This window comes from Acanthisitta chloris, unplaced genomic scaffold (genome assembly GCF_000695815.1).
Source record: "Acanthisitta chloris isolate BGI_N310 unplaced genomic scaffold, ASM69581v1 scaffold3544, whole genome shotgun sequence".
NCBI lineage: Eukaryota > Metazoa > Chordata > Aves > Passeriformes > Acanthisittidae > Acanthisitta > Acanthisitta chloris.
In genome coordinates, this window is record NW_008670794.1 from 303 (window position 1) to 11,100 (window position 10,798).

Here is a 10,798-nt window from a genome sequence, read left to right on the forward strand (position 1 = left end):
CTCCTGTCTGCAGGGTCTGGAGTAAGTTATGAAATAACTATCTGATAAGATATTTAAGCAATTACTCAAACAAAACACAATGATTGTTTGGTGCTTAAACAGTGAAATTGAGGACTCAGAAAATCAGAGCAAGGTTTGCTGGAGAAAGGATGGACAGGAAAGCAGCAGAACAGGAACAGTAACTGGCACCTGACGCTGACAATGCTTGTCTCTTTTTTCACCTCAGCTGTCACAGGAACCTCCTTTCTTTCTGTTTCCTTAGTGTGAGGATCAGACCTCCTACCTACCTGCTCCTTAAGTGCCTTGTCTCTGTCCTGCTTTCAGCACTGTTTGACTGCAGGTTCAAGAATTTGACAGTTCAAGAATTTGATGGTTCAAGAATTTGACAGTTCAAGAGTCTGACAACTCAAGAGTTTAAATTCTTTTCTTTTAAATTTTTTTCCATGTCAGTCCATGTATCATCTTTCTTTTCCTTTTCTTTGTTGTTGTTGTTGTTTTTGTTCTACATAAGTTAAAAGAGCAGGAAATGCCCCTCCCTCCTTTTATTATTATTATTAAAAAAGCTCTATATTAATTGCTGAGATAACTGTACCCCAAACAACAGTGAAAATGCTTGTATTTCCCATTAATTTCCACACACTGCACACTAACTTTCACAACATTCACTGCGAAGAGCACAGAAGGAAGATACTCAGATTAGTGCAGAACTTCAAATGCTCTTTTTAGACACTGCATTAATTTTTGTTTATTAACATATCATCAGAAGCCTGTAAGATCTCTCAGGAAAGACCACAAGATATGTGTTTTGAGGTGGCTTTCAGGGACTATTTTTTTTCAATAAACAGTTTGTCTGTTTTCACAACAGGTGGAGTTTGAAGTTCATGACTTCTACTTTGAAAGGAGTTTACCAATAACTGTGCAGCTTTCTATCAGAACAACAGATACAAACGCCCCTCGAGTTTCGTGGAATACAGGTGACATCTCTTTTGCTCAGCTTATTTTGCTACAGAAGTTATAACATTTTGACACAGATATTTGACAAAGCTCTAGAATGCAGATTTATGTCTGGAATTTAAAGATCATTAAACCAAAGGAGCATATATCTATTTTTTCCCCTTTTTTATCTGTTTTGGAGGGAACATGTTACAACAACTTGAAAAAGATCTAAGGAATTAACTGGAATGAAAAATAAAGGGAAAAGGGAGTTACAGGAAAATCAGGATTTCTTTATACAGTGCTTTCTTTAATAATTAACTGTACATAAAATAAAAATATAAATGGTAAAGACAAATACATGATAGAATAGGAGTAGTAGGGTAGCACGTGGGAAAGACCAAGGTTTGTGGCATTTTTTAAATCGAAAATGTGCAAAAATGAACAACTAGGAAAAGAAGGCATGAACCAACACTCATTTAAAGCATTGAAACCTTTCAGGGTTAAGGATAATTCAAACAGATTTATAATACCTGGACTGGAAAGGGGACAGACTCTTCCATCTAGAGTGAAATGTACATTGATATTCGATCATCAAAAGGCAAACGTATAAGATCAAACATGTCTTGAAGTTAACACCAGAGAAAGTGCACTCACCTCACAGTAGAAAAAGGAAGGAGCTGAGAAAAAAAAGCACCTCATGTCTTCCAGAGATACTCCATCTGAAATGGCTGTCAGAGTAAAATGAAGGAATACTGTCCTCTGTCGGGAAGATTAATATTTATTTTTAAATGCAGACTCACTAAGGGAGCTGAGTGTCCATTTTCAGATATTGTGAAATTCAACTGCAAAGCTCCATTCTGTGCAAATGTTCAGAAATGTATCTCTCTAGTATATCAGGTAATTTGGAACCTGATGATAAGGAAACGTAAGGTCAGACTTTCCTGTCTGACCATTCAGGTGCCCTTTGGGAGTCACACTTGCAACACCCAAGATTTCAACTGATGGGACTGAAACCCTTTCACAACAGGCAACTCCAGTCAGCTGATGGATGCTCGCCCCACTTGACTCCCTACACACACTACATTCACACCATAGAACAAGTTTCCCTTACTGGCTTGATCCTGGGTTTCCCATAGCAGAGTCACAGATGTCTGGTGTCTTTATTAGTTTAACTCTGGTGCAGCAACACAAAATCCAGCCTAAGCTGGGTGTCTCCAGGGAGGGACTGTGAACAAAGGAATCACTGGGCTTTTATGTCTTCACACTCTGTGTACTTGTTCCAATGGTAATGTTTGGTCTGGGGTCTTCTTGTTGTTCACCTGGTCTTGCAGAGTCTCTGGGTGACTGGCCACCCCGTGGCCAGCCAGTGCCACAGGTTCCTGTGCCCTTTGTTAGGCAAAGGGTCTGTGCTCATTCATGGCTCCTTGCCAGGGGATCCACCCATTTCACCCCACCCAGGGCACACTAAGCTACCTGCATTAGGTGTATTTCACAACACCAGAATAGGTTATTTCTCTGAAAAAGGTTTCTTAAAGGCAGTTAACCAAGGCAAATATATCAGAAGCTATTATCAGGCTTTTAAGCTGGCCTTGAAATCACAGCATCATAGAATCATTAAGGTTGGAAAAAAATCTCCAAGATTATCAAGTCCAGCCTTTACCCAAATACCATTGTGGCCACTAACCTATATCACAAAGTGCCATGTGTACTTGTTTTCTGAACACTTCCAGGGATGGTGACTTTACCACTTCCCTGGAGATGCTGTTCCAACGCTTAACCACTCTTTCAATGAAGAAATTTTTCATATTATCCAACCTGAACCTCCACTGGAATGCATGTCACAGGTAAGTGTGTAGATGGAATTAAACATTCTCTTGGGTAGTTTTCCTGGCTACAAACACCTCTAGAAGTGTAAGATGCTGACAGCCTCGAATGTGGCAGGTGCTTTGGTGACATAACGCTCTGCCCTTTGCAGGTCTCAACCTCCTAGAGGGGCAATCTCGACCCATCACATGGCAACACTTCCAGATTGTAGACAACGATGACATCCAAAATGTTCGCTTGGTCACAGTTGATGGCCTACAGCATGGACGGCTCACAGTGAGAGGTAAGTCATTTCCACTCCTCTGACTGGAAAATCTCTATGATAACACAACAGCTCTGGTCTCTCTGCTGACTACTTTCCCTTGCTACAATTCTGCAACACAGGGATTAAAACAGGAATATTAAAAATTTACTTTCCTAATGTACCTTTACATCCCAAAGCTGAAATTTTATATTAATCACCTATGCTTTCATTGAGAGCCATGACTTAGGTGAATGTAGTCATGGCATTTTCACTTGAAGATTACAGAATCACAGAATCAATTAGGTTGGAAAAACCTCTCTGAGATCAGCGAGTCCAACCTATGACCTAACACCACCATGTCAACTGGGCCATGGCACTAAGTGCCACATCCAGTTTTTCCTTAAACACCTCAAAGGACAGTGACTCCACCACCTTCCTGGACAGTCCATTCCAACGTCTGATCACCCTTTCTGTGAAAAAAGTCTTCTTAATTGTCCAAATTAAACATCCCTTAGTGCAGTTTAGGATTATGTCCTCTCATCCTGTCAGTAGTTGCCTGAGAGAAGAGGCCAACCACCACCTGGCTACAACCTCCTTTCAGGTAGTTGTAGAGACTGATAAGGTCAGCCCTCAGCCTTTTCTTCTCCAAGCTACACAACCCCAGCTCCCTCAACGAGTCCTCATATGACTTGTGCTCCAAACCCTTCACCAGCTTTGTTGCCCTTCTCTGGACTTGCACTGGCACCTCAGTGTCCTTCCTGAAGTGAGGGGACCAGAACTGGATGCAATAGTTGAGGTGTGGCCTCACCAGTGCCATGTACAGGGGGACAATCACTTGCCTAGTGCGGCTGGCCATACTGTGCTTGATACAAGGCAGGATTCCATTGGCCTTCTTGGCCACATGGGCAAAGTTCTTTTCCAGAAGAATGTTGTGGGACATGGTATCCAAGGCTTTGAAGTCCAAGTAGATTACGTCCACAGCCTTTCCCTCATCCACTAGGCAGGTCACCTGGCAATAAAAGGAGATCAGGTTGGTCAGACAGGACCTGCCTTTCCTAAACCCATGCTGGCTGGGTCTGATCCCTTGTTTGCCCTGTATGTGTTGTGTGATTGCACTCAAGATGACCTGCTCCATAACTTTGCTGGTCAAGGAATACCAAGTGATTTTGATTTGCTGGCAGATACAGACAACATTTGGATACAATTATTACTTACTGGCAGCTTTGAGGTTTGTTTCAAAAACTGGCAGTTAAATTAGACTTCTAATTCGTTAGCTTTCTGCCTCATCAATATCACTACTTTAGCTCTGTAGTCCATGAGTCAGCACAGTACTTGGGGGAATGGTTATGGAATGAAAGTAACTCTGCTCTTGGCAGACTGATAAGATGCTGCCACTATCAATGTTGGATTTTTTGATAGTAAACGTATTCATGTAGAATGTATAGCTCAGAGATATAAATCAAGTATTTAGAGAAAAAAAGGGAAGGTGGTATTGGAATTTAGTAGAATTAGAAACTATTCAGAAATACCTTTCATCTCAGGAAACTACGGCCAAGGAGGTTAGTGTCTGCAAGATCATCATCCTGTAAAGCTACAGACAGGAACTGTGTCATGTCAGCAGTGCTAGGCAGGCTCAGCCCCAGAGATGGTGTTACAGGAGTACTGTGCAGCCAACCAGTGGGTGGTCTGCAGGACCCAGAGCAGCAGACCAGCTGTGCCTGCAGGGCCTATCTCATGGTAGCAGTCCCATTGTTGTGTGCTGTGTCTGAGGGTTTCTCAGAAGAAATGCTTGGGTTTTTTTTTCCTTGAAGGCCCTGGGGTGATAATATCTTTCATCACTAGCTTGCAGTTCTTGAAACTTACAACTTCCTTGAATACTTGTCTATACACAAAACATGTCGAGTGAGGGAGAGGTATAAAATTGTCTTATTATAGGCAGTAACCTCAACATACCAAAAAACCCACAAAGGTTGTTTTTCACTTGCAATGAAATGGTCAGCTTTAATTATAAAGCATATTCTCCTTTATGCTTAAAATACAAGTAAAATGTTCTGATAAGAAAGTAGAGGTCAAAATTAAAGTGGAAATAGTTGCAATTAAACATTCTTGATGTCTCCAGTTACCTTTAATGCAATGGACATTTTGAGGATTTTCTCTGCTGCCACAGTTGTAAATTCTGCATTCTTATTAACTATTCCAAATTCCACAAACAATTCTACAAGTTACATTTTATTTTTCTGGTTAGAAATGCATTGTTCAGCAAGTCACTGAGCACTGGAACAGATTGCCTAGAGAGGTCATGGATTCTCATTCACTGGAGGGATTCAAGAACAATCCTGTGCCACATGCTCTAGGGTGACCCTGTTAGGTAGGGAGGTTGGACCAGATGACCCACTGTGGTCCCTTCCAATCTAACTGATTTTGTGCTTCTGGTCTTCTCTCTTCCTTAATAACATAAATATTGGTGGAAAGATTCTCTTCTGGGCTGAACCACACATTTTTTGATGCCTTGTCTTCCACTGTTTTGACAGAAAGGAAAGGATTCATGTTCACAGTCTCTGACATTCAGGCTGGAGTTGTTCACTACCATCATGATGACAGTGATTCTACTAAGGACTTTGTGGTATTTAGGATTTTTGATGGGACCCACAGTATTCGGCACAAGCTTCCAATCAATATCCTCCCTAAAGATGACAGTCCTCCATTTCTGATCAGCAATGTGGTCATTGAAGTTCACGAGGGACAGACAATCCTCATCCAGGGCTCCATGCTTCATGCTTCTGACATGGATTCCAGTGATGATTACATACTATTCAACATTACCAAGCCATCACAGGCTGGAGAAATCATGAAGAAACCAGGACCAAACGTGCTAGGTAATGAAACACAACCAAAATAGCATGCTTTCTTTGTCTCCTCCTTTTAAAAATACAATAAATAATACAATTAGACAATATAAATGTCTCAGGACAAGTTGTGGCAAATTTGGACTTCTTTCATTATACTGTAAAACCCTATCGTTAATTAATGTCAGTCTCTGCACTAGGATACCTGTACCTGTGAACATAATTTCTCCCATAATTCCTCCATTCTGAGTCTATTTTCCTACAGTATTTTTGTCCTCCAGAAAAGCTGGGCTAGTCAGAAGTTAGTTTACCTGCAAGGATCCTTGGCAAGTTCAAAGCTAACAGATGATGCTAATGAAGCTAAACGAGGAGAAAGCTCTCCTTCCATGCGACGAAACTCAATTCCTCTGCTAAGCTGCAGAGGCTGCTAGTCATGCAGGTTATCTTCTGACTTCTGAACAGGGCTTTAGGCCAGTTTCCAGAGTTTCTTCCTTTTTTGAAAGACCTTTATGTTACATGGAAAAGGAGTTGATGATCTTCAGAGAATGTGGACACCAATGAGAGAACATTTCAAAGGATTTACCCTGGTTAGGGTGAAAAAGAGGATGTTATGCGTCACCAGTTACTTGCACAACTAATGGATAATTTTAATGTATTATTAAAATCATACACTGTTCAATAGAAGATATATTCTTCAACAGGGTATGCTGTCAGCAGTTTTCTTCAGAGTGATCTATTTAATGGAATAATTTATTATCATCATTTGGGAGGAGAAGTATTTGAAGATTCCCTTGAGTTTGTGCTGTGTGATAGCCATGACCCTCCCAATCTCTCAGAGCCACAGGTATGAAACTGAAGCATCTTTGGCAGTTTCCTGAATTTTTCCTTCAAATGACTGATACTTTACACGTTCTGACAGGCTTTCAAATCAAACTGGTATAGATCTTTTCTGTTTGCCAACAACACGGTCATCTCCACAAACAGGGTTCTTCAGAGCTATTTCTTGTTCGTTCCTGGACACAAAGAGACAAGTACTTTACAAAGACTTTTTCCTACACTGTAAAATGAAATGTTGAAAAGCCATTATATTTGGAGACAGTACAAACAAATTAAACAGCCCTTCTGAAGTCAACTGAGAATAGACTATTTATTTCAGCCAGGAGTCCAAGATACATACTAGTTTTGCATTTAATTGACAGGGAAATCACTAAGATACATAAGCTCTGCATTTAACTGTTGTATACCTCCATTACTCATCTGTTTATGATATGGCTTGTCAGCCACATCCTTTATGTTATATGCCAGTCATTCACTTACTTCTGTGTGCATGCTTGTAAACAGATACTTGACATCTTTTGCTGAGAGGAATGGCTGCCAATTTTACTGTCTTCCCAATTTCAGGTGATGATGGTGCATGTTATTCCTGTGGATGATCAGCCACCCAGAGAAGCCCCGGGAGTGACTCGTCACCTGGTTATTAAAGAGACTGAGATTGCTCACCTAACTAAGAAACATCTCCACTTCATAGATGTGGAAGAGCAAGACAGGGAGCTCACATACACCATAACCACTTCCCCGTTTTTCTCCTGCACACACGGGTAGGTGTGACCTGACATACCTTTCAGATGTGACAGGGCAGCCTCAGTGGCAGTAACATGCTTGTGCCTCAGGTTCTTCATCTGTTTGCTAAAGGTGCAGGTGACAATAGCTGGATGCAGCTTTCCTGTTGGTGATTAAGGGTGAGCTAGAGCCTAAAGCAAGAGAGTAATAAAAAAAAAACAATCAAAAAATCCCAACAAAAAACATAACCCCCCCAAACTTTAGGAAGAACTAAGAAGCAGGAAAGCATCTAAAATATTTTCTTTCCTTTTCATAGAATCATAGAATTGAATCATAGGATTTTAGGGGTTGGAATGGACCTTACAGATCATCTGGTCCCAACATCCCCTGCCATGGGCAGTGACACCTCCCCACTAGACCAGGATGCTTAAGACTTTATTCAGCCTGGCTTTGAACACTGCCAGGGCTGGGGAATCTACTACCTTGCCAGGCAACCTGTTGCAGTGTACCACCACCCTCACACGAAAAATCTCTTCCCTAATATCTAGTCTAAATTTCCCCTCCTTCCATTTGAATTCACTACCATTTGCCCTATCACTGCAGTTCCTAGTGCATAGTGACATTTGTAGCAATCCCAGAGCTCGCTTATAAGGTATGGAATAGTTTTTCATGACCATCTAGAAAAATACTTCTTGTGGTCAGTTTTCAACAAGGATAGAAGAAAGAAAAATCTTTTTCCTTTCAATGCAGCTGGGAGTTTGAAGTTAATCTGAAATGCAAGACTGAGCTATGTGACTGTCTCCTGTTCTTTGGTATCGCTAGCCAGAACATGACATACGTATTTTTGTGTAGCCACTCAGATGCTGGGAAGTTGTTTATGGTGGACACCATCCCCAAGCTGGTCAAGGATCCTGATGCTCTTGCACTGCGGTCATTTACTCAGGTTTGTTATGTAACCTGATACCATACCCAGTTCTAAACGATTTAAAAAAGTTACAAGTATACAGCTTTTTTTCCCCGGGAAATGAAGAGGTGAAAACTGAGAAGCAGTACCATCATGAGCTCTGCTTAAGAAGCTCAGAACTTTGCTATTTCAATAGCAGCTTTTAAAACAAACTTTCCACGTGCTTCAGTTTTGCAGTATGTAAATACAACTCTCCTAAAATCAGCAGGGGCTGCAGCTGCTTAGGATAGGCTGCATTTGGCTTCACATGATGAGGAAGAGGAAGGGCTCCTCTTCACATGAAGAGGAAGGAAAAAATACACTAAATGTGGAAATGAGACCTTGAACAGTTTCCTGCTTCTTCTCAGTGTCTCCACCAATAGATGTAGTACAGGATGGAACAAGCCTTTTCCAAGATTTTGTTGTTAAGTTTTTGCGCTTCTGTACTTTGACAAATGAGTATTACTAAAGTGTCCTGTTTTATATCCTGCTGTATGGTTTAGGGTGCATAATGGTGATTGTTGCAGTACCATAATGAGAGCTCTGAGCCTCCAGATACTTAATTACATGCCTAATATGGGTGTCTGGATGCAAGGTTTGGATGATTATTCTGGCCTCACTCACTGGCTTGCACTCACCATGGGACACAGGGCATGCAGTTACTATTCACATTAGTGAAGGTAAATTCAGCTGCCATGGGAGATGTTATATTAAAATCTATGCCTTGATGAATTGTTTATTTTAAAGTCACAGTTAGAAAAGATCCCCAGACCAGCATTTTTAAAGGGCTCCATCAAGAAATTATGTCCACCATCTCTGCGATCACTTATGAACCGTGTCCATATTTTTTGCTACAGGTTTGAGTATTTGAACCTGTACTCACCTAATTTGTAGCTGAAGATGCATTTAATAAAAGTATTGCTAGCAGCTAAAGCGTACATGCAAAATTTCTGGAATCAATTTTGATGGGTGGGATAGTATCTACCCAGGGGATGAGAAAGGTTTCCAATGTCATGCATTATGAATACTTCCATTATCTTCTTGCACACACTCCTCTTCTCTTTTTTTAGCATGCTGTGAACTATATGAAAGTTGCCTACATGCCGCCACTGCAGGACATTGGACCTGAACCTCAGCAAGTCCAGTTTATTTTTTCTGTCAGCAATCAGCATGGAGGCACTCTGTATGGGATCTGCTTCAATATTACAATTCTTCCCGTGGACAATCAAGCCCCAGAGGTAGGGTGGTGCTGAAAGTGAGAAGGAAGGACTTGGAAATTGCTTTGAGTAGAAACAAAAATGCAGAGGTATCCTGAGTTGACTGAGATAAAAAAGAAATCTTCCAAGGGATCAGGGTTCTGATGTCATGCACATAGCTTGCATTAGGATGTGGGAGTGGAAGGTGAAGTCTGGTGAGTGTGCAAGGTGACTTTTTGTGCTGAATAAATTGAGACCTTTAGCATCTGTGTATCTGTTCAAAAACATGTATGTCATATCCTGGTGAGCAAAGCCGCATCTCTCTGTGTTGTTTACAAATGTCAGGAGGTTAGGATTCTCCATGAATGGGGTCAGAACTGGGATGCACATATTATGGCCCAATATTGGTAATTTCCCTAGGGTTTTCTAATAAGGTAGAAAAGAGTACAGGCTTTGGCATTTTGCTTTTTAAGGTGTCGCAAATCCTTATACTAGAGCAAATGGGAATTGCCATGTTCAGTTTATGTTTGGAGGTGCAGTAGAAAAGAAAGCTCAGCATTTCTCCTCCCTGCAGGTTTTGACAAACCATTTGAAAGTCGAAGAAGGTGGCCTGACCCCTGTTACAGAGAGACACATTCTCATCTCTGATGTGGACACAAAACAGGAGCATCTCCTTCTGCTCCTGCAGAGACAGCCTCAGCATGGGGTGGTGGAGCTGGATGGCATTCCCATGAATGAAGGGGACAGGATTTCCTGTGGGGACCTGCGTACCATGGCAGTCAGGTTAGAAGAGTGGTGACTGCCTTCTGTGGTGGCTGAGTCTCTCAGTCCAATGAGCAAAAGCCTGCAGTGAAGTGGTGCAAGGTGCAGAGGCTGCAGCTAGCAATGTTCACCATAGCACAGCTCTGCTAGCACAGCTCTGGCAGAGCTGTGCCAGGACAAGGTTGCTGGCTGAGCCTTGGGACTGCAATGCCACTATGGAATTAGCTGCTGTGTTTTCCAGGATGTGGGTTTGCACACATGCCTGATGTAGATGGGTTTCTCTATAAAGCACTTCCCCATGTAGATGGGAAAAATTCTCTATTCAGCCATGCATTTCCTGTGAAGAAGGCAATGGTTGCCAGTCTTTTTTTTTTAAGGAAGTTGCGTGTTTGTTAAATTTGGTTAGTTTACAAGAAAGCTTGTATTAACAGTGATTAACCTAGAGATGAAAATTCTACCACTTTATTTGTGGGAACAAGACATGACT

General features: G+C 41.5%; 1 protein-coding gene across 1 annotated transcript in view; it reads left to right on the forward strand.

Annotated features, from left to right (window-relative positions):
- Nucleotides 1–865: 865 nt before the first annotated feature.
- The window catches only part of LOC103801387 (FRAS1-related extracellular matrix protein 1-like), a gene marked incomplete at both ends in the record, with an annotated part of 17,719 nt that continues 7,786 nt past the window's right edge, over nt 866–10,798 (forward strand). The window contains 8 exons of the mRNA XM_009073799.1: nt 866–974; nt 2,912–3,047; nt 5,540–5,880; nt 6,552–6,694; nt 7,252–7,448; nt 8,263–8,353; nt 9,424–9,591; nt 10,124–10,332. Coding sequence (XP_009072047.1) covers nt 866–974; nt 2,912–3,047; nt 5,540–5,880; nt 6,552–6,694; nt 7,252–7,448; nt 8,263–8,353; nt 9,424–9,591; nt 10,124–10,332 — 1,394 coding nt within the window. The remainder of the gene's footprint in view (nt 975–2,911; nt 3,048–5,539; nt 5,881–6,551; nt 6,695–7,251; nt 7,449–8,262; nt 8,354–9,423; nt 9,592–10,123; nt 10,333–10,798) is intronic.